This window comes from Stegostoma tigrinum, chromosome 15 (genome assembly GCF_030684315.1).
Source record: "Stegostoma tigrinum isolate sSteTig4 chromosome 15, sSteTig4.hap1, whole genome shotgun sequence".
In the NCBI taxonomy this organism is placed as follows: Eukaryota; Metazoa; Chordata; class Chondrichthyes; order Orectolobiformes; family Stegostomatidae; genus Stegostoma; species Stegostoma tigrinum.
In genome coordinates this window covers 8,421,513-8,445,810 of record NC_081368.1, presented here as the reverse complement: position 1 = coordinate 8,445,810, position 24,298 = coordinate 8,421,513, and the positions used below count along the sequence as shown (strand labels likewise).

At 44.5% G+C, this 24,298-nt stretch overlaps 1 protein-coding gene and 1 long non-coding RNA gene across 2 annotated transcripts in view; both read right to left on the bottom strand.

The window, feature by feature from the left end:
* Positions 1-14,968, bottom strand: part of LOC125459031 (uncharacterized) — a 216,229-nt gene extending 201,261 nt beyond the window's left edge. The window contains exons 1-2 of the long non-coding RNA XR_007248940.2: positions 14,585-14,968; positions 10,761-10,894 (exon numbers count right to left, since the gene is read on the bottom strand). This is a non-coding gene — a long non-coding RNA (uncharacterized LOC125459031). The remainder of the gene's footprint in view (positions 1-10,760; positions 10,895-14,584) is intronic.
* slitrk2 (SLIT and NTRK-like family, member 2) lies at positions 11,209-14,591 on the bottom strand. The gene has a single exon (XM_048544917.2). It carries the CDS (start codon positions 14,273-14,275, stop codon positions 11,792-11,794), a length of 2,484 nt encoding a protein of 827 aa, XP_048400874.2. The 5' UTR covers positions 14,276-14,591; the 3' UTR covers positions 11,209-11,791.
* Positions 14,969-24,298: the final 9,330 nt, after the last annotated feature.

The following is a 24,298-nucleotide window of genomic DNA, read 5'->3' as shown; positions in this document are numbered from 1 at the left end:
GAGGCTGTACAGGATGTTGGGGAGGCCTCTTGTGGAATACTGTATCCCATTCTGGCCACCCAGTTATAGGAAGGATATTATAAAGCTGGGTTCAGGATTCAGAAGAGTTTTACCAGGATGTTGCCGGGTATGAAAGGTTGAAATTATGAGGTAAAGCTGGTTAGGCTGAGGCTTTTTTCACTGGAGTGTAGGAGATTGAGTGGTGGCCTTATAGAAGTTCACAAAATAATGAGAGGTAATGGAGCTGATATAGTTGTCTTTTCCATCAGATGGGGTATTTGAAGACTAGGGTGCACATTTTTGTGAGGAGAGAGATTTTAAAAAGAGGTAAGAGGCATTTTTTTATGCAGAGGGTGGTTCGCATGTGGAATGAACTTCCTGATGAAGTGGTGGATGTGGGTACAATGTTTAAAAGACATTTGGATGGATATATGAATAGGAAAGATTTGGAGCGATATGGGCCAGGAGCAGGCAGGTGGGGACTAGTTTAAGAGACAACAAAGTGTGAAGCTGGATGAACACAGCAGGCCAAGCAGCATCTCCGGAGCAGGAAAGCTGATATTTCAGGCCTAGACCTTTCTTCACAAATGGGGGAAGGGAAGGGGGTTCTGAAATAAATAGGGACAGAGGGGGAAGGCAGATAGAAGATGGATAGAAGAGAAGATAGGTCAAGAGGAGACAGACTGGTCAAAGAGGCGGGGATGGAGCCTGTAGAGGTGAGTATAGGTGCAGAGTTAGGGAGGAGATAGGTCAGACCAGGGAGGACGGACAGGTCAAGGGGGCGGGATGAGGTTAGTAGGTAGGAAATGGGGGTGTGGCTTGAGGTGGGAGGAGGGGATAGGTGAGAGGAAGAACAGGTTAGGGAGCCAGGGACGAGCTGAGCTGGTTTTGGGATGCATTGGGGGAGGGGGAGATTTTGAAGCTTGTGAAATCCACATTGATAGCATTGGGCTGCAGGGTTCCCAGGCGGAATATGAGTTGCTGTTCCTGCAACCTTCAAGTGGCATCACTGCGGCACTGCAGGAGGCCCATGATGGACATGTCGTCTGAGGAATGGGAGGGGGAGTTGAAATGGTTCGCGACTGGGAGGTGTAGTTATTTATTCCTAACCGAGCGGAGGTGTTCTGCAAAGCGATCCCCAAGTCTCCGCTTGGTTTCCCTGATGTAGAGGAGGCCACAGCGGGTACAGCGGATACAGTGTACCACATTAGTAGATGTGCAAGTGAACATCTGCTTGATGTAGAAAGTCTTCTTGGGGCCTGGGATGAGGGTGAGGGAGGAAGTGTGGGGGCAAGTGTAGCACTTCCTGCGGTTGCAGGGAAAAGTGCTGGGTGTGGTGGGGGGAGGGAGGGGAGTGTGGAGTGGACAAGGGAGTCAGGGAGAGGGTTGTCCCTCCGGAAAGCAGACAAGGGTGGCGATGGAAAAATGTCTTCGGTGATGGGGTAGGATTGCTGATGACGGAAGTGTAGGAGGATGATGCGTTGGATCCGAAGGTTGGTGGGGTAGTATGTGATGATGAGGGGGATTGTCGTTTGGTGGTTAATGCGGGGATGGGGTGTGAGGGATGAGTTGCGGGAAATGCGGGAGACACCGTTGAGGGTGTTCTTGACCACTGAGGGGGGTAAGTCACTGTCCTTGAAATAAAGGACATCTGAGATGTACGGGAGTGGAATGCCTCATCCTGCGAGCAGATGCAATGGAGGTGAAGGACTTGGAAATAGTGGATGGCATTTTTGCGGGAAGGTGTGTGGGAGGAGGTGTATTCGAGGTAGCTGTGGGAGTCAGTGGGCTTGAAGTGGATATCGGTTTCTCGGTGGTTGCCTGAGATGGAGACAGAGAGGTCCAGGAAGATGAGGGAGGTGTTAGAGATGGTCCAGGTGAACTTGAGGGTAGAAGGTGTTGGTGAAGTGGATGAACTGTTCGATCTCCTTGTGGGAGCATGAGGCGGCGCCGATACAGTCATCAGTGTACTGGAGGAAGAGGTGGGGTTTAGGGCCAGTGCAGGTATGGAGGATGGATTGTTCCATGTAAGCTACAAAGAGGGGACTATTTTAGTTTGGGATTATGTTCAGCACGGACTGGTTGGACTGAAGGGTTCATTTCCATGTTGTATGATGCCATGACTGCACACCAGTCCTCTGTGGGAAAGAACTCCACAGATTCACAATTTGCTGAGAGAAGAAATTCCTCCTCATGACTGTCCTAATTGGATGTCTCCTTATTCTGAGACTATGCCCTCCAGTTCCAGACTCTCTACCAAGAGGAAGCAAACCCTCCTTTTTATTACTTTATTCATGGGATGAGGGCATCACTGGTTTTTGGCAGCATGTATTGCCTATTCCTAATTGCCAGAGGGCATTTGAGAGTCAACCACATTGCTGTGAGTGTGGAGTCACATGTCGGCCAGGCCAGGAAAGGATGGCAGTTTCCTTCCCTAAAGGATATTAGTGAACCAGGTGGTTTTTTTTAATGACAATCAATTATGGATTCACAGTCATTATTAGATGATTAATTCCAGATATTTATTGAATTCAAATTCTACCATCTGCCGTGGCGGAATTTGAACCCAGGTCCCCACATCCAGCTGGAGGAACAACACTTCATTTTCCGCTTGGGGGCCCTACAGCCCTCCGGACTCAATATTGAGTTCAATAACTTTAGGGCCGAAACTTTCCCATGTCCCAGCCCCCCACCCCACACACCAGGCCTTGTTACCACATAGCCTACCACTACACACCCCCTGTTGTTAGTCACTAACAGTCCCCCATTAACAACTATTCACCCTCCCAGCCCAATCGTTAGCAATTCCTTTGTCTGTCCAACTGTCTTTCTCTCTCTTTGGGCTCTATCCTATTATTTACTCCCTCCCCCACGCACCTCCCCATTTTCTGCATATAAACTGATGTTTTCCCAGCCACCATCAGTTCTGAGGAAGGGTCACCAGAACCGAAGCGTTAACTCTGTGTTCTCCTCCACAGGTGCTGCCAGACCTGCTGAGCTTTTCCAGCAACTTTGTTTTTGCCCAGAACATCATCTGGGTCTTTTGATTAACAGTCAAGCAATAATGCCAGTAGGACATCACCTCGCCTACAGTTCGTTTTTAAAATTCCTCATGAATCAAGGGTATTTCAACAAGATTGCCTCTTATTCTTCTATATTCCACTGAGGACAGGCCCAACCTCCCAAATTTCTCAACCTTTCCTCGTAAGACAATCCTTGGTTTTCTATGCTGCTCCAATGTCAGTACCCCTTACCCAGACAAGAAGACCAAAACTGTTCACTGCATTCTAGTTGCAGATTTATAAGTGCCTTGTATAGATTTAGCAAGCCTTCCCAGAAATACTTCATTCAGTTTGAAATGAAGACTGACATTAATTGCCTTCCCGATTACCTGCTGAACTTGGATGTTCATCTTTTGTGTTTCATGGATGAAGATTCTTAAATCTCTCCTCTCTGGATGTGAGTTTGCTCACAAAGCTTCGTCGGAGGCTCACTGATGATGTTGCCTAGAATGGTGACGAAACGTCGGAGAAACGAACCTTCCAGCTCTGCGAGCAAACTCACATCCAGAACCTCAACCTGAGCTACAAATCTTCTCAAAATTCGCTCTCTCCTCTCTGTTTTCTCCATGTTAATAATACTCAGCCTGTCTATTCTTCTTGTCAAAGATTCACATTTCATTCCATCTGGCAATTTTTTGCCCACTCACTTCAGAATTAATTTTATGCTTTGATGTGCTCGATTTATTAATACAGCCAGTAAGCTGTCAGAATGTAGCATAATTTGATTTTTTTAAAAACTTGTCTTCTTTGAAATTCTGCAGCAACTACACAATAGGTACGTACTCACATTCATAGATAGATTTAATGGAGATTTTTAATTTAAAAATCAAATGGTATGAGTTATAAACTTCCTGCGCTTACTCCTTTCAATGTAACAAAAATGTGCATTCATGGTTTTCCGAAGAAGGGTCTCGAACTTCCCACTCCTCTGATGCTGCTTGGCCTGCTCTACTCACCCAGCCTCACACTTTCTTATCTTGGAATCTCCAGCGTCTGCAGTTCCCATTATCTCTCACCAAATATGAGCAATTTGTATTTATGTGAAGTCGTTGTTTCCACTTCTCAATAATGCATGCTCAGCGTTGTGCTTTGGATCCCTACAGTGTGGGAACAGGCCATTTGGCCCATTAAGTCCACACCAACCTTCTGAAGAGCATCCCACCTGGATCCAAAGCCCTACACTATAACCCACCAATCCCAATGGCTAATTCACCTAGCCTGCACAGCCTTGAACACTATAGCATGGCTAATCTGCCCAATTTGTACATCTTCAGACTGTGGGAGGAAACCAAAGCACCCGGTGGAAGCACAATCAGACATAGGAAAAAATGTGCAAACTCCATGCAGATAATTGCCCTAGGTTGGAATTGAACCTGGGTCTCTGGCACTATGAGGGAGCAGTGCTGACCTCTGAGCCACCACACCACCCCTGCCGGTCAACTTGATGGACCTCTGGAGGTTCAAAGGGGAGTAGCAACTTTTCTTCAGCTTCTCACGAACTACAATACGACCAGAAACAATGTGAAGTACAGTTCACAAAATTATAAAACAGGAAAATTTCCCAACCTCATTATAAGAAATGAAGAGAAAAGAAACCGACCTACTGGTTCTTCACTGAATTTAATCTTAAACAGATTTTATGTTGTCTTTCTAATTTGGGTGCTGTGCTCTTTGAATTATGCAGCCAGCTTTCAGCATTAATGTCGGTAAATCCATTATCTGTAGCCTGCAGCATTAACACAGACCCAAGCTTCCTTTGCTGTAAATATTTGATTTTTAATTCAGATAGAAGGACCAGTGTAAACATGGATTGAGTTAACACTCGGTTACTCATGAGTAACCTGATTAAAATGTAGTGCACTAAGCAGTATTTCAATACTGCTAGCATCACATTATTCTAAGTATGCCATCGCCCTTGGCTGCGCATTTGGGCCTTTGAGGTTTGTCATTTGAAGTCCAGTCCAGTCCAGGACAGGACCACAAAACCTGGTCCAGAGATTTCTGCAGTGTCTCCTTCCTATTGGGACACTGAAGCCCCACTTGTAACCTCAAGTCAGACCATAAGACCATAAGACATAGGAGTGGAAGTAAGGCCATTCAGCCCATCGAGTACACTCCGCCATTTAAATCATGGCTGATGGTCATTTCAACTTCACTTCCCTGCACTCTCCCCGTAGCCCTGGATTCCTTGTGAGATCAAGAATTTGTCGATCTCTGCCTTGAAGGCCTCCACTGCACTCCATGGCAATGAATTCCACAAGCCCACCACTCTCTGGCTGAAGTAGATGTTAATCATCACACAGAACTATTCTGATGAACAGTGAGGATGTATGGGTCAACAGTTACCTGTTCAAACAAACTAATACTGCTGCATAAGAATGATCTAGCCAATATCACTTCACTGCTCATGGTATCTTCTTGACTGTAATTAGTTGTCATATTTTTTCTCCAGTGTAACAATCACTGCAATTCAAAATAACATGGTAGGCTGTTGAACACTTTGGGATACCCTGAAATTATGAATTACACTATATATAGTCATAGAGTCATACAGCACACAGGAAGCTCTTCAACCCTTTGAGTAATTGCAATTATTTCTTTCATAACCAATCATAAATTGTATCATGACATTACAATAAGTTTTTTTTAAGGCAACAGAAATGTGGAATGTCATTAAGTGTTACTGCAGGACCAATATAAATATTCTCTGCCAGTTCCACCAATTATTCTATTTTACCTTTAAACCTATCTATCAACTGAACACTCATTCTTTCGAAACTAGGTTTGTGGTGCACTCCCTTGGGAATTTCAATCACTTCCATCACCACTGTAAACTTGAAGAGAGTGGCTTTATATTTGATCCATTAATCTATATTTCTCATTAGTCTGAATTAAATATACTAGCCAGATCATTGGCCAGTTGCCAAGCTTAAATCTCAGTGTCAATAATGCAAATAGGCCTAATCATCATGACATGGAATTCATCGGTCAACCTACTGCCTTCCATGTGTATTTTATAATGTTTTACGACTGACCATAAGACTAACACAATGAGATGCTTCCTTCTCCCTCTCTAAATTTCCAATGTGCACCTCGCAGAACACAGCTAGATAAAAGCCAGGAGTAGAATTTGTTCAAGTGACTTATGCAGTAAATAACAGGAATGATGTTCAGCGGAGGCATGCGCACCTTAGGTTATTTTTAACTCTTTCAAAGCTACTCTGCACCAAAATAAAATGTGAGGCAGGATGAGGATTTTTGACCAGTTCTGGTGATGTATCATATTGGCAATGCTTCACAGTGACAGCCGAATAATGCAAGTTATTGAGATCATAGATTTTGGGATTCTAGCCTGCTTTTATCTGGTACACTTCATCCTCAATGTTAATGGGCAACATTCTTTCCCACAGGAAAGAAAATCAGAGAGCAAAATCAATCTGTGCTGCTCTTACACAACTCCTAATGGTCAGTTTAAGGGTTATCTGTAAGGGGATGGCAAGTTGGTTAACTTACCTAGCTTCACTGCTGGTCAATATTGCATAAACAAGAAACAGTAATCAAAATAAGCAGAAAAAAAACATAATTTACAAAACACAAAGAAAACATTCTATACTTCTACAACTCCTTTTAGTATTTTTCTTTTCAGCAAGCTGCAAAAGTGACCAATAAAGCATTTAAATCTCTAAAGAAGTATTTTCTTTGTGTAATATCACTTTACCCTTCATTTCAACAGTGATGACAATTCAAATGTCTCTCATTAGCTGTGAAGCATTTTGGAACATACTGACGTTGTGAAATACTGTTACAAATGCAGATCTTTCTTATTAACTGGCAAATCTTTTGTATGAAAAATGCAGCAAATTAAAGAATCCGTCCAAATGTATCAATATTAAAATACTTCAAAAACTGGGTACAATTGCAAGACAATGTCCAGTAAAACCCATAGTGCTTCTCTGAGATTTGAAACACTTCGACTAGTTTTCAACTGAAAAAACTTAATACAACATAAGTTGTTGTTTTTGCTCTGAGAAACCCAATGATTACCAGATAAGATTAATTCATATAGGAAGTCAAGGTGGAATCCCTTGCCACAGACAGCTGTAGGGGCATAGTCTTTGTGCACATTTAAGATTTAGATAGATGAATTCTCAATCAGTGGAGGAATCAAGAGTTATGGGGAAAATATACGAAAGTGAATGTGAGGAAAGCTGGATCGGCTATCATTCTATTGAATGGTGGAGCAGGCTTGAGGGGCTGAATGGTCTGACAAGGTCAGGCATTCACAAAGTGAACAATTATGATCATCCGTGAACATTACGAAATTACCAAAGCTTTGTAAAAGTGAAAAGTTATTATCTGTCACAAAATACAGGTTATCTTGTTATTAATAACATCGCTGTTTGGACATTTGTACACAATTTGGCTGCTGCATTTTCTAAACTGCAACGCTGACCACACTTCAAAATTGTCTCATGGGAACTGCAGATGCTGGAGAATCCAAGATAACAAAGTGTGAAGCTGGATGAACACAGCAGGTCAAGCAGCATCTCAGGAGCACAAAAGCTGATGTTTCGGGCCTAGACCCTGATGAAGGGTCTAGGCCTGAAACGTCAGCTTTTGTGCTCCTGAGATGCTGCTTGGCCTGCTGTGTTCACCCAGCTTCACACTTTGTTATCTTCCATTGGATGTAAAGTGCTTTAGGGAATCCTTACGTGGGAGCAACACACTGCAGAAATGCAAGTTAATTCTTTGAAAGCACTTGTATCTTAAATACATTTATCTGGTGTAAAGACATGTCTGATTTATAATGTCTTTTCCAAACTTATTTTAATATTTACTCTATTGTTTTAAATGTTTGACACTTTGTTAATTCTGGCCACTTCCAATTATAAACTGCTCATTGAGAATACCCAACATGATAGGTGTAGAATAGTTAAGCAGGTGAAAGTTTTACACCTTCTCCACCCATCCTAAATTAACTAAATATTATGCCCACAAATAATTAATAATAAACGCAAATGACTGTTAGTCCTACAATAGTAATAACATCATCATTGGGAATGCCACTCTGATAGGAAATATGATTGGAAATTATTAATTATGTAAAACATCCAGTTCTTTAAATGCCTTATTTTAATGTAATGAGTCCTTAGTTAACTATTTTGATTTCTGCTAAAAAAGGTTACACACCCAAAAAGTGTATGGGGATCAGTTGCCTTTTTTTGATTAACTGGATGTGGGCATCACAGACAAAGCCATCCCCAATAGGCTTGAGAAGACAGTAGTAAGTCCACTTCTTGAATACTTTTCAGTAGCTTGCGAGGCCATTTCAAAGGGCAGTTGCGAATCGACTACATTGCTGTGAATCTGGATTTGGTCTAAGTTCAGTTGGCTGCCAGCTAGCTTGTAGAGCAATGCCAACTGTGTGGGCTCAATTCCTGCACTAGCTGAGGTTACAATAACAGATTCTCCTTCTCAGCGATCCCCCCTCACCTGTGGTGTCGTGACCCTCAGATTAAATGCCCCTAAATGCCTCTAATGAGGGAGAAGCCTGTCATTAGCTAGGACTCTGGCAAATTTATTTCTGTAGATAAGGATGAAAAATTTCCTTCCCTGAAGGATAATGATAATTTAGTTACTAATACTGATGTTAACACTACTTGATTTAATTAATAAAAAATATTTTTGGCAAGTGGAAAATGTTGTGCTGCTCAATAGGATTTGTGGAGAGTGAGATAGAATCAATATTTCGGGCAGAGCAGCTTTAATCAGAAATTAGGTGATAAAATTTGAACTAGTGAAGGAGAGGGTAAGGATGAGCAGGAACAAAAAAGGGAAGTCTGTGATTATTTTTCTCTGAGAAAGTCATGGCTCTTTGGAACTCTCTTTCTCTAAATGCAATGGAAACAAACCCCTTGAAGGTTTTACAGCAGAGATCAATGAGTTGAAAGGCTGCTGTGAAGGAATTAGATCAGTCATGATCTTATTGAATGCTGGAGCAAGCTCAGGGGATTGAATGGCCTACTCCTGCACCTAATTGGTCTGATTATAACATAGATTGGAGGACAGGGCAGATGAAATAATAAAAAGTTCCATGGTAAGGGGTAATTTAGGAAAAAAATACTGTCTAGTGTGAAGGGCTGGTTACCAGCTGTCCAAATGATATAAAGGATAAAAAGGGAAGAACCGAACCAGCAAAAATAAACAAAATGAAAGCCGAGATTTAGTTTGAAAGTTTGAATTGAAGATTGAATCCAGAAGCTTCAGAGTACCAGCTGGATGAAATGTTATTCCTCAAGCCTACAATGAATTACACTGCAGCAGTGCAGCGGTTCAAGGTCAGATCAGGCACAAGGTAGAGGATTGAAATTAGACTGAGAAAACTCAGGGTCATGCTTGTGGTTAAGGCTTCCTGGTTTTGATTTCCGCATTTCTTTCTCTGACCTATCAGGTTACATTTGGGCAGCTTTGGCTCAGTCATTCACACCCTATCTGTGTGCACCTTTGTCCCAATACTTCAGTCATTGGTATTTTGTACCAGGAAACCTTCATGTGGCCTAAAACAAAAACAGAAATTGCTGGAGAATCTCAGTACGTCTGGTAGCGCCTGTGGACAGAATGGAGAGTTAACATTCTAAAGAAGAGGCAACTGACTTTCAACACTAGCCTAGTTTCTCTCCACAGAGGTAGTAGGGAACTGTCGATGCTGGAGAATCTGAGACAACAAGGTGTGGAGCTGGATGAACACAACAGGCCAAGCAGCATCAGACGAGCAGGAAACCTGATGTTTCAGGTCGAGACCCTTCTTCAGAAATGGGGGAGGGGAATGGGGTTCTGAAATAAATAGGAAGAGCATGGGAGGCAGATAGAAGATGGATAACTCTCCACGTACAATCCCCTTTACTGGCTTCAACCCCAGCTCTTTGACCTGTCTGTCTGCTCTCTGCCGATCTTCTCCTTTATCTATCTTCTATGAAGGGTTTCGACCCGAAACGTCAGCCTTCCTGCTCCTCTGATGCTGCTTGGCCTGCTGTGTTCATCCAGTTCTACATCTTGTTTTCTCTCCACAGATATTGCCAGACCTCCTGTGTTTCTCCAGCAATTTCTGTTTTTGTTTCAGATTTCCAGCATCAGCAGTTCTTTGTTTCAGTTTATGTTATCAATGCTGCCCTCCATCTTATCACAGACCTTTATATTGTTACCCATGCCCTGTCAACTTTACTTGTCGCATTACAGAACCCATGACTGGTCCTTATTCAATCAATTCTGAGGATGATTTAGGAGCCTGAATCATTGACTCTTTTTCTCTCTCCAGATGAGGAGGTACCGTTATTCAACAAGGATGGATAAAGTCAGAAGCCACATGACACCAAGTGCTGTTTCGAAAGGTTGTGATTTCAAATAAATCATGTGGACTATATGCTGGTGTCATGTGACTTATGGCTCTCTCTACACACAGTGCCAGACACTTTTGCCATTCGCAGTCAGTATTTCAACTTCCCAATATCAACAGTATTTTGCTTTGTTATTTAGTTCCTAACTATCTGACTGTTACAATGGGCTTAAAGAAAAACATCTCCAGATCATTTCTTCACTAACACAGACACTACACTACCACAGCCATGAGAACCTGAGAGGCAAATGACCTCTCCAACAGTTTTAAGTCCAATCACACAAAAATAAGTCAACAAAACTTACCTTCAAGCTTAATCATTCAAAGCTCCCTTCTATGATTCAGCCTCACTAGTATGTCACCTTTTGTTTTAAATCACCGCCTGCTACTGTGCTTGTCATCTGTTCACTCAGGTAGGATGGAGGGCCCCTTCTGCTCTCTAGCGGCAAATAAAGGGAGCAAAAGGTTTATGGAGTGCACCAGTGAGTAATATGAAAAACAACAGCAATTTAACGCCTCTTGATGGCTGTAGGATTGCAAATCTGCATTAGCCAGAAACTGTTACTCAGGGCTGACAGCTATCATTCAAAAGGTTGGTCCTGGACATCCTTTGAGCCGCCATTACATACTCGAACTAAAAACTGCGATACAAGAAGAATAAAACGCAACTTATGAGGCTAAAGTCGAAGGGTTTCTGAAATAAAGCAGGGCTGATCAGTTTACAATAAAAAACTTTCTTTATGCAGAACCCAGTAGACAAATGGAAATTACATTTGTTGTGTTTTAATGTGATACAGATACAACCATTTTGGGAATAAAAACTTCGAGCTCCCAAGATACAACGCCCTGGAACACCGGAGATTTATCAGTTTGCGAAACGTGGCAGTGCAGTTTTACCACCAAAAGCGTCAAACAAAATGAGTAAATGTTCAGACCAAGATGCGTTTTGTAATGAACGTTCTCCGCCATATATGCTGCAGATATATAGCTCACTATGTAGGGCGAGAGAGAATGGTCTTTGGAAATTGCAATAAACGCCGAAACTTATACAATATGATCAAACCTCGGTGAAGAAACCGAAAAGCAGAAAATTGAGGAATTGTTTTGTATTCGTAGGCTGATAGAACCAACTCAGCAGTGAATGTGGTGGTCAGTACGGGAAAAATACGGGAAAAAAAGCCCCAAAAATCTTCCATTGTAAAAGCGAGAAATCAGTAGGATTTTGGGAGAATCGGGATTTGGTGAAATCAACAAACTTTAGTCAGAAATCACTGTGGAATAAGTTCTGTACTGGATGTCCTTTTTTAGTGGTTAATCTGTCTCTCTCTGTTTAATTCTACAGCTGGCTGATGGCAGTCTGTCTCTCTAACATCTCGAGGTAGTCTGGTTCAGCCTGAAACTTCCCTCGGAGGCACAGGCTATCGCCTCTCGTCGCCTCCCGGAGCTGTTTCCTCGGCGTGCCATACAGCACCGTTTTGTTGAGCCTGTCGTGCTGCTTGTGCCTGCTATCCTGGGCCGGGCCGAACGGGCGCTTGGGTAAAGTGCAGAAGCTGCAATGATCTCCGGGCAGTGCCTTGGGTCGTTCGGCCAGGTTCTGGTACAGGACTTCGGAGGGGGTGGGAGGGGGTCGGTGTTCCAGGATCTCCACCGTGCTGATGGAGTGAGTGGGGGCCACTGTCGGTGATTTCTTCCCTTCCAGGTCCCGGTAATAAGCCACTTGCTCGCCCTCCCTTTGAACGTAGATGGGGTTCTTGCACATCTGCCCCAAAGGGTGCGAGATGTAATTGTAGACATGAGCTTCTGCCTTGTCCGCCGCTTCTCCGCTGTAGGGAGGGTATTGCAGTTGGTAGGAATTCAGGTCCAAGTTACTGCTGGCACCTCCGTGCCCACTCTGAGCCGTCTTGCGCCTCTTCAACACAAAAACGAATAAACCCGCCCCAAAACACACGCTCAGGATGAAGACCACCAGCAAACCCAGGATGAGCACCGAGAGGGGCACAGCGCTGGCCTGGGTCACCTCCGGACTGGCAGTGCCAACCTCACTGTCCAGCAGCTTCGGCTTGGCCGTCCTGGTGAAAGAGGTGGCACTAAGATCCGAGTGATCGGAGCAGATTTCCTCGACGCGCAGCGATCGCAGCGCCCTGCCCGCGTACTTGGCCGGTGATTCGCAGGACAGCTCGCTGGTCAGTACGCCGCTTCCTGCCCGCTCCATCCAGCTCTTGAGGGCGAGGATGGGGCATCCGCAATGCCAGGGGTTCTCCCTCAGGTCCAGGTGGACAGTGGAGGGCAGCTGGTCCAGGAGGCCCCGCGCTGGCAGCTGTGAGAAATGGTTATTGCGGAGGTTCAGGCGGCTCAGGTTAGTCCCCACGAAGACATTGGCGGGTAGTGAACGCAGTAAGTTGTTGTTGAGGTGGAGCAAGCTGAGCCTGGCCAGAGAGTGGAAGGTGTACTGCAGGATCTCTTTGATCACGTTGGACTCCAGGTAGAGATGTTGTAGCTTCTGCAAACCCACGAAAATAGCCGCGGATAGTCTCTCAATGTGGTTCCCGTTCAAGTAGAGGCGCCGGAGATTGCTCAAGTTCCGAAAAGCGCCCTCCTGGATGACGGAGATGCGGTTGTTACCCAAATGCAGTAACTCCAAACTCCTGTACTCATCCAGGTCGTGCACCTGGACAATGTGCAGCAGGTTCCCGGTGAGGTACAGCTTCTTCGGGCTGGAAGGTTTGGGCTGCAGCTCGGTCATGTTGCCGATCCTCCTCTCGTGGCAATGCACATGCAAGGCGCTATCTGAATTCTGCACGCTGCACCAGCAAAGCCCGGGGCAATCGGGCTGCCCTGCCAAGCGGCTCTGGGAGCCCCTCATCTCTCGGGGGTCAGGGGCCGGAGTGGCGGCTAGCCTCCCCTTACCCCCTGAGGAGGTTCGCCCTCCCCTGGAGCCGGGCTGAGCCGCCGTGGCCAGGGGTTGCGGTTGACCCCTGGACGGCCGTTGGATCCTCAATCCGGAATCTCCGCTGTTGCCCCGTCGGGGGCAGATATCCTGGCGGCTGAGCTGGGCTAGGAGGCGGCCGTGCAGCCGGAATGGACTCTCGCAGGCCAACTCCCCTCCTTGCAGGGAGCTGGAGTCCAGCCAAGCTTTCAGGGGCAGCAGCTCACAGCTACAGTTCCAGGGGTTCTCCTCCAGCTGAATCTCAGCAATCCCCCCGATGTGCTCCAGGACCCCGCTGAAGGGCAACTTTCGCAGCCTGTTGCCTCTCAGATCCAGGTGAGTGAGCAGCACAAAGCGGAAGATGTTGCCAGGCAGACTGGGGAGCAGGTTATCATTGAGGATCAAGATTTTGAGTTTGTGCAAGCGGTTAAAAGCCCCGGGTTCAATGCTGCTGATGTAGTTGTAATCCGCCTGCAGATATTCCAGGCTGACTAACCCCAGGAAAGTATCCTCCCTCAGCACCTCCAGGCGGTTGTTGTCCAGGTGTAAGCTCTTGAGCAAAGCCAGACCCTGGAAAGCCCCATTGCGGATCTCCTGCAGCCCATTGCTGCCCAGGTGTAGGGTCACAGCTTGGCTAAAGTTGGAGAAACAGTTAGCGGGCAGCTTGGTGAGAGAGTTCCCGTTCAGAAAGAGCTGGTAGAGCCGGTGCTGGGGAGGTTGCAGGCCGCTTACCCTGGTGAAGCCCCTGGCCTCACAGTTCACATTCAACACGCTGTCCCTCTCCTCGCAGGCACAGCGACCCTTACAGAGCTCCTTCCTGCGGCTCTCCCCTGCACTCCGTGGGCACAGGCAACTCAATGCCAACGCGCTCAGCACCAGAACACGGCTCTGCATCTTTTCATGACCCTCCAGCCCGGCCGAGGGTTGGCAAAACTCAAATGCGCCCTATTTTCTTGTTCATTCAAACGCGAGAGAGAAGCGAATCCGAGAATCCCACTTCCAAATAACTCCAACATCCGAAAGCAGAGGAAATCCTTGCTGAAATCGACCTTGAAGGTGTGATCTCAGAAGCCAACAACCTCAAAAAGTCATGACCAACCGAGGCCAGCGGGTCCGAGTTATTCCCAAAGCTTTGCTCGCTCGCTCTCTCCCTCCCTGCCGGACAGAGATTCAGAAAGGAAGGCAGACTGCATTATTACTCACTCAGAGGCACACAGACACACAGAGGTTTCTCCGCTGTGTGTGAGGGATGGAAATTCCGACACTTTCATCTGTGAAATCTCAGCGTCCGTCAATGCGAAAGAGTCAGCTATTCAGAATTGGAGAAGCTTAGCCCGTTCATTCAGTTGCCCGTGTCCATCCCCCTCGGTTAATCAGCCGTCAGGAGAGAGCCCAGGGAGAATTACTCAAAGCCGGGGAAGAAAATGGGATGAGGTGGGGGTGGAATCTGTGTGCAGGAGAACCTGGGACTGATTTCTCCCTCTCTCGGTGCAGAGTTTGGGTTCTCAGAGAGAGAGAGAGAGAAATCTCCTCCTTCCATCTGCTGCCAGGGACCACGTCACGCACGTTCAGAAGTTTCTGGCTGGGATCCGATTAACTCTGCACCGTGCGAATGGCTTCGTAGACTTTTAAATACAGCTCCCCTCCCCAGAATTAAAATATATTTAAAACAACACACACACACACACACGAACAGAGGCGTCTAATGCATTCAGTACTTTCACAGCACCTGCACTGCTGCAGAATTTTCCCGTTGCACACTATTACTGATGCCTCCGTTTTTAATGAGGAATATGCCCGGATTGTGTATCTATCTCTATTTATGCATGGAGCTCATATGTATGCCCAGAAATAGAATTTGCGAAGTTCTTCGCGGATGGATGTGGTCTCACGGAACCAGGACTCAGAATGTAAAGGAAAAAAAAGCAGAGACACAGCTAGTGTTCCCCCAAACAAGGAAAAATGAATACAAGAACTCAATGCTTCTCCTGTAATTATCCCAGAACCAATTCTCTGCTCGGAGCTTCAGAGCACACACCACACACACACACCACACACACAGCTCCTGATCAATAAGCATCCCCTTCCCCATGATTTTCGTTTAAGCCACATGCTCCAGAGGACAGGGATGTTGGCTGAAGCATCTCAATTGGGCACATGTTCCACATTCCAAATTCTCCCACGGGATAAATATCTGACTCGATTCTTTTTATTTGGGTTTGTGGTGGGGGTGTGGGGTGTGGAGAGATTTAGAAACTGGACCTGCAGGTTTACTTTCAAGATGTTGCTGCTGCATCTTTGCTCTGAAACTCAAGGCGATAATCAGACTCAGATAGGCATTTGTGCCTCCCTCCTGCTGGAACAGGGCTCCATCTCTATCACAAAACAAAACAGCTATGTTCCCCGCTGCCGAGAATTGTAATATTAACCATTTTGTTGGGGTACAGAATCAGTGAAATAAAACCAATGTATCACAGATGTTGGAGGTCTCAAATTAAAAACAAAGCTAAAGGTTCTTGAGAAACTGAGCAGGTCAGTCAGCATCTGTGGAGAGATGGACAAAACTAACATTTCGAGACCTATACGACTCTTCCTTACACCTAGAAATCTTTTGACAGATGCTGCCAGTCCTGCTCATTTTCTCCAGCGCTTTCTGCTTTTTTGTAACCCGCACGTTGCTCACTCACACAAATTCAGGCACTTCAACAGGGTAGCTTCCATCCTGTTAATTTCCCCCAAACAAATCAGCAAAAGCTTGACGTTGACCGCATCTGGAATATAGTGTACGCTATTAGTCTGATTCTGAAAAAGGGTCACTCGACCCGAAACATTAACTCTGATTTCTCTCCAGCAATTTCTGTTTTTGTTTCTGATTTACAGCATCCATGGTTCTTTCAGATTTTGTCTTACATTATGAAACTCCTTATTTAAGGAAAGACATGAATGCATTGGAAGCAGTTAAGAAAGATTTACCAGACTAATATCTGGATTGGAGGGAAACTGGCATGTGGTGGTGTTCCCATGTATCTGCTGCCCCTTCCCTTTGGAAACTGTTTTGTAAGGATCTTTGTTGAATTTCTGCATTGTGTCTTGTAGATAGTTCACACTGCTGCTGGTGAACATCTACTATTATCTGCTGTTAACTCCTAATTCTAACTCTCTGGAAAAAATATTCTCACTTTAATTGCTTACTTTCCTTTTCAGATACCTATAGAAACTCTTGATATCTGATTTTATATTTCTAGCTGGCTTCCTCTCATAGTCCAATTTATTTGGCTTGACTACCTAACCAGTCATTTTCTTCCATTCTTTGTGTTCTGACCTGTCATCTGACCTTCCACTCCACTTTGAGTAATTATAACTGTTTTACCTTTATTTAATCTTCTCCTTAACTTTCTTAGTTAACAGTAGATAGTGGGTACTCTGCTTGGGATTTTTCTTTATGGTCAGGATATACTCATTCTCAGTATTTTGAAACATCCCTTTAACTGTCTGCGAATGTTTCTTTACTGACCAACCCTAACTTAATATCCTGATTCACTTTAGCTGGCTCAGCTTCCATCTTCAAATGGTTGTCCTTTGTTGAAGTTTAACATGCTCATCTGAGATGCTGCTTGGCCTGCTGTGTTCATCCAGCCTCACATTTTGTTGTCTTGGATTCTCCAGCATCTGCAGTTCCCATTATCTCTGATACAATCTTAAATGCTCACTTCTCCCTTGCAAACAGGGATGGCATGGTGGCTTAGTGGTTAGCACTGCTGACTCACAACAGCAGGGACCCAGGTTTGATTCCACCCTCAGGCGACTGCCTGTGTGGAGTTTACACATTCTCCCTGTGTCTGCGTGGGGCACCCTCCATATGCTGTGGTTTCCTGGCATAATCCAAAGATGTGGAGATTAGGTGGGTTGCCCAATGTGTTCAAGGATTTGATGGATCAGCCATGGGAAATGCACAGACAAGGTAGGGAGGTGAGTCTGTGTGGAATGTTCTATGGAGGGTTGGCATGAACTTGATGGGTCAAATGGACTTCTTCCACAGTGCAGGGATTTGATGAAATGTGAAATTCCATCATATTATAAACACTACTTCCTGGACGAGCAATTAATTAATCCTGTCACATTACAAAATACCAAGTTCAGTACAACAAGCTGTCAGGATGGTTCAAGAGTGTGCTGGTCCAAAGAAAAATCTGCCTTGACAGCATCCTATGAACTCAATGAGGCTGTTATTACCAATTTGATTTTTACGGTTAATATGTGTATTCAAATTCCTATTAATTATTTCCATGGCTTTATCACAAATGCTCGGTTTCTTCTGGTATACTTCAGAGAATCATAGAATCCCTACAGTGTAGGAACAGTCCATTCGGCCCAACACGTCCACACCAGCTGCTCTGAAGACATCTCACCCAGACCCATCCCCCTACCCTTTCCCTGTAACTGTTCATCACCCATGTCTAATCCACCTAATTTACACACTCCTGGACACTACTTCTTCCAATGTCATGTTTTATGCTTGGGTGCCTATGGATCACTCCAAAAACTGGCTCCTTTCTGCCTACTGTTCCCCATCTCCATCCAACTGTTTCTATATTTATTCTTCCTAGATCGAGATAATCTCTATTACACTGAAGCATCTGTGATTAAGGGTACTATCACTCCTATTTTTAACTAAATTCCCATTTCTGGTCACTTGCAATATTGATAGTGCAAGATTAGTTATCAGTCAAATTGGTCAAAGGAATGCTATCCAATGAATAATGGATACACTAATGCACTCTAATATATGCTTTCAGATCATTGCTCGTGGATCAATTGTTATTCCTTAATGAACCTCCAAGAAATAGATTAACTGGTTTGTATTTCAGTACTGTTTGTGAGACTCAATTGAGCACAAATTAGTTGCTATATTTCCTATTCCAACATTGATGACAGCTTGGATGCATTTCCTTAGCAGTAAAGTGATGTTGTAGGATGTCCTGAGACTATGAAAGATGATCTGCATCACAAAGCCTGAGTGTACAATTTAGTCCAACAGTTCAATGCAGTGCTGAGGGAGTGTCGCACAGTTAGAGATGATATATTTCAGGTAAAACCAAGGTCTTATATTCCATTTGTGGTGCTGGTAAAAATCCCATTGCACTACTTGAGAGTTCCACCCAGTAACCTAGTATATATTTATCCCTCAACCAACATTTAAGGACAGACTTCCTGGTGGGTTGAAGCAACCTATGCTGTGGATAGTACAGTCTGCAGTTTGGAGCACTGATGGAGAGAAGAATAAAAGGAAAAGAAGAATAAGGGATTAAAACAACATCAGGCATTCCAAGGTTCTACTCTGAAAGCTGTCGTCCTCTGCTCAGAACTGAATGAAGAGCCAAAGTCACAAATTGCTGGAAAGGTTCAGCTGGTCTGGAAGCATCTCTGGAGAGAAATCTGTTAATGTTTTCAGTTCAGTGATCCTTCTCAGAACTGATGGGAGCTAGGAAAAGTTTGTTTTTAGGAAGAAGATAGGGTATGGAGAGAGGGTTCAGAATAAATGAGAGGTGGAGATCAAGCCCAAAGAGAGAGATAAACATATGGACAGACAAAGGAGTGTATAGCCATCTGCCTCAGAGAATGAATGGCCAATAGCAGACAATTGGTGGTTAACGATGGGTGATGTGTGATGGCAGACCATGTGATAATAAGGCCTGGTATGTCAGGTTTGGGTATGTCCATGTGAAAGGGCCTCAAGCCCTAAAATCTTTGAACTTGATATTGACTTCAGAAGGCTGAGAGTTCCCAAGTGAAAAATGAGGTGCTGTTCCTCCAGCTTGTGCTGAGCTGTGCTAAAGCACTGCAGCAAGCCTGACATACAGATTACAAAGTGTGGAGCTGGATGAACACAGCAGGCCAAGAAGCATCTCAGGGGCACAAAAGCTGACGTTTCGGGCCTAGACCCTTCATCAGAGAGGGCCTAGGCCCAAAACGTCAGCTTTTGTGCTCCTGAGATGCTGCTTGGCCTGCTGTGTTCATCCAGCTCCACACTTTGTTATCTTGGATTCTCCAGCATCTGCAGTTCCCATTATCACTGACACACAGACGTTGGCCAGGGAACACGGTGGTGTGTGGAAGTGGCAACTGAATTGAGAATCCTTAAAGCCCCTGTGCATTAAGAACAATCTCAACATCCTCTCTCTTCTCCTTCACTTTCTCACCTAGATCTTTTCAAGCTTTCTATATCCGAATTTATACTTGCAAAATGCAAAGTTGGGTATTATTTGCTAACTGGCTGCTGAGCTGAGGACTTTAATTCCCCATCACTGGTAGCTCCTATTGTGTGGTAATCCTGTTCCACACCTGTGCTCCTTTATTGGTTTCTTAATTTTGCTGAAACACTTTTGATCAAAATTACTCTTAGAGTAATAGTGTCATAGAGTAATACAGCATGCAAACAGGCCCTTTGGCCCAAACTGGTCCATGCAGACCATGGTGCCCACTCAGTTAATTCCCATTGCCCATATTTGGTCCTTCTGCCGTAAAAGCTTTCCTATCCGTGTACCCATCCAAATGCTTTTTAAATATTGCTATTGTACCTGCTTAACCACTTTCTCTGGCAACCCATTCCATACACACACCACTCTCTGTGTGAAGAAGTTGCCCCTCAGGCCCTTCTTAAATCTTTCCTCCCTTACCTTACACCTATGCTCTCCAGTTTTCAATTCTCCATTGCTGGGAAAAAAGACTATATGCATTCATCCTGTCTATGCCCATCATGATTTTATACACCTCAATATGGCCAGCCCCCAACCAAATTCTCCAAAATTCCGAGGAATAAAGTCCAATCCTGAGCAACGTCTTCCTGTAACTCAGGCCAATTTGTCCTGGCAAAATCCTCGTTTATCTTGTTTGCACAATTTCCAGTTTAACTCTGTCTTTCCTACAATAGTGTGACCAAAACTGTACACAATACTTCAAGTGCGGCCTCACCAATGATTTATACAACTGTAACATAACACCCCAACTCCTGTATTCAAAGCCTTGATTGATGAAGTCTTCTGACCTTTCTTCCCAGTTAAAACATAAAGAGGCTGTCAACCCAATGTCAAACCTATAGAAACAAATAATTTTGAATGAATTAAAATCTCACCCCATCATTTTTGTGCTTGTAGAACTCCAAAACAATGACCATACTTTCAAATCAGTCGCAATGATTTCTAACAAGGAATGCAGCGACAAAGTATTATGTAGAGAAGGCTTAGAACATGCATCAATAGAATCGATTATGAGCTACAAATTCAGAAACACCTGTAAGAAAACTAGTTAGTCACTCGGAAATAACACACTGTCAGCAGGGGAAGATCTAGCTCTTTCTTTGAGGAGCTGGCCTCTCAAACTACTATTGGAAAGGAAGAATGAGATTTCCAGAAAGTTTTCAGCAAAGATGAACTTCGGGCTTGGATCGGTACTTGGGAGTATGATGTTATTGCTATTACTGAGACCTGGTTGAGGGAAGGGCAAGACTGGCAACTAAATATCCCAGGATATAAATGCTTCAGGCAGGATCAAGAGGGAGGTAAAAGGGGTGGGGGAGTTGCCTTGCTGGTCAAAGAGGATATCACAGCTGTGCTGAAGGAGGGTGCTATGGAGGACTCGAGCAGTGAGGCAAAATGGGCAGAGCTCAGAGATAGGATGGGCGCAATAACAATGTTAGGTCTGTGCTACAGGCCTCCCAACAGTGAGCATGAGATAGAGGCACAAATATGTAGACAGATTATGGAAAGATGTAGGAACAACAAGGTGGTGGTGATGGGAGATTTTAAGTTTCCCAACATTGACTGGGACTCACTTAGTGTTAGGGGTTTGGGTGGTGCAGAGTTTGTAAGGGGCATCCAGGAGGGTTTTCTAGAGCAGTATGTAAATAGTCCAACTTGGGAAGGGACCATACTGGACCTGGTGTTGGGAAATGAGCTAAGACAGTTGGTTGAAGTTTCAGTAGGGTATTACTTTGGGAATAGTGATCACAATTCCGTAAGTTTTAGAATACTGATGGACAGAGATGAGAGTTGTCCTAAAGGAAAAGTGTTAAATTGAGGGAAGGCCAACTATAGCAGAATATGACAGGAGCTGGCGAATGTGGATTGGGAGCAGCTGTTTGAGGGTAAATCCACATTTGATATGTTGGAGGCTTTTAAAGAGAGGTTGATTAGTGTGCAGGGCAGACATGTCCCTGTGAAAATGAGGGATAGAAAGGGCAAGATTAGGGAACAATGGATGACAGGTGAAATTGTGAGATTAGCAAAGAAGGAAAAGGAAGCATACATAAGGTGTAGGCAACTGAAAACAGACAAAAGTTTGGAAGAGTATTGGGAAAGTAGGACCAATCCGAAATGAGGAATTAAGAGGGCTAAAAGGGATCATGAAATATTTTTAGCAAACAGGGTGAAGGAAAATCCCAAAGCCTTTTATTCATACACATGGAACAAGAGGCTAACTGGAGAAAGGATTGGCCCACTCAAGGACAAAGGAAGGAAGTTATGTGAGAAATTTTTAAAAAATTGAGCGAGATTCTTGTTGAGTACTTTGCGTCGGTGTTCACTGAGGAGAGGAACATGATGGATGTTGAGGTTAAGGATAGATGTTTGATTACTTTAGGTCAAGTCAGCTTAAAGCAGGGGGGATGTGTTGGGTATTCTAAAAGGCATGAGGATGGACAAATCCCCAGGTCCGAATGGGATCTATCCCAGGTTGCTGAGGGAAGCAAGAGAGGAAATAGCCAGGGCCTTAACAGATATCTTTGCAACATCCTTGAGCAGGGGTGAGGTCCCAGAGGACTGGAGAATTTTTAATGTTGTCCCCTTGTTTAAGAAGGGTGGCAAGGATAATCCAGGTAATTATAGACCAGTGAGCCTGACACCAGTGGTGGGGAAGCTGCTGGAGAAGATACTGAGGGATAGGATCTATTTACATTTGGAAGAAAATGGGCTTATTAGTGATAGGCAGCATGGTTTTGTGCAGGGAAGGTCATGTCTTACCAACTTGATAGAATTCTTTGAGGAAGTGACAAAGTTGATAGACGAGGGAAGGGCTGTAGATATCATATATATGGACTTCAGTGAAGAGTTTGATAAGGTTCCCCATGGTAGAGGAGAAATTGATGTCGCATGAGGTCCTGGGTGCACTAGCTCAATGGACAGAGAATTGGCTGAGCAACAGGAGACAAAGAATTGTAGTGGAAGGGAGTTTCTCAAAATAGAGAACTGTGACAAGTGGTGTTCCTCAGGGGTCTGTGTTGGGACCTCTGCTGTTTGTGATATACATAAATAATCTGGAGAGAGGTACAGATGGTCTGATTAGCAAGTTTGCAGATGACATTAAGGTTTGTGGAGTAGCAAATAGCGAAGGGTACTGTCGGAGAATGCAGCAGAATATAGATAGATTGGAGAGTTGGACAGAGAAATAGCAGATGGCGTTGAATCCAGGCAAATGCAAGGTAATGCATTTTGGAAGATCCAGTTCAAGAGCGAACTATACAGTAAATGGAAAAGCCCTGGGGAAAACTGATGCACAGAGAGATCTGGGTGTTCAGGTCCATTGTACCCTGAAGGTGGCAACGCAGGTGTGGTCAAGAAGGCATATGGCATGCTTTCGTTCATTGGATGGGGTATTGAGTACAAGAGTTGGCAGATCATGTTGCAGTTGGACTTTGGTTTGGCCACATTTGGAATAATGTGTACAGTTCTGGTCGCCACATTATCGAAAGGATGTGGATGCTTTGTAGAGGGTGCAGAGGAGGTTCACCAAGATGTTGCCTGGTAGGAGGGCACGAGCTATGAAGAGAGGTTGAGTAGAATAGGATTATTTACATTAGAAAGAAGAAGTTCTGGATGTGAGACAAAACGGGCTCAGAAACCATAACCACTCTCCCCTACATCAAAGACATTTCCGAAATGACTGCCAGACTACTCGGACCTCTTGGCATCAGGGTAGCCCACAAACCCACCAACACACGAAAACAGCAGCTAATGAACTTAAAAGACCCTATACAGACAACAAACAAAACGAACATCATCTACAAAATACCTTGCAATACCTTGCAAGAACTGTGACAAACACTACATTGGACAAACTGGCAGAAAGCTAGCCACCAGGATACATGAACATCAACTAGCCACAAAACGACATGACCCACTATCACTCGTATCCTTACATACAGATGAGGAAGGACACCACTTTGATTGGGACAACACATCCGTCCTAGGACAAGCCAAACAGAGACACGCATGAGAATTCCTAGAAGCATGGCATTCCAACCAGAACTCCATCAACAAACACATTGATTTGGAGCCAATCTACCATCCCCTGAGAAAAAGAACAGGAAATGACATCATCAACGCAGGAAATGACATCACCAACCCAAGGAAACCTAACCAGATAAATAGAAAGTGGGACATAACACCAGCGCTTCTGAGTCTCACTGATGATGTTACCTAGAATGGTGACAAAATGTCTGAAAACTAACCTCCCAGCTCAGCGAGCAAACTCACATCCAGAACCTCAACCTGAGCTACAAATCTTCTCAAAACTCGCTAGAAAGAAGAAGGTTGGGGGGGAACCTGATTGCGGTCCATAAAAACTTGACAGGTATAGACAGGGTGGATAACAAGAAGCTTTTTACCAGATTGGGGCATTCAATTACGAGGGGTCACGATTTCAAGGTCAGAGGGGAATAGTTTAAGGGAAATAAGTGTGGAAAGTTCTTTACGCAGAGGGTGGTGGGTGCCTGGACCGCGTTGCCAGCAGGGGTGGTCAAAGGGGTCATGATGGCATCATTTAAGATGTATCTAGACAGATACATGAATGGGCAAGGGAGCAGGGGGATACAGATCCTTGAAAAATTAGCCACAGGTTTAGATCGAGGATCTGGATCGGCAC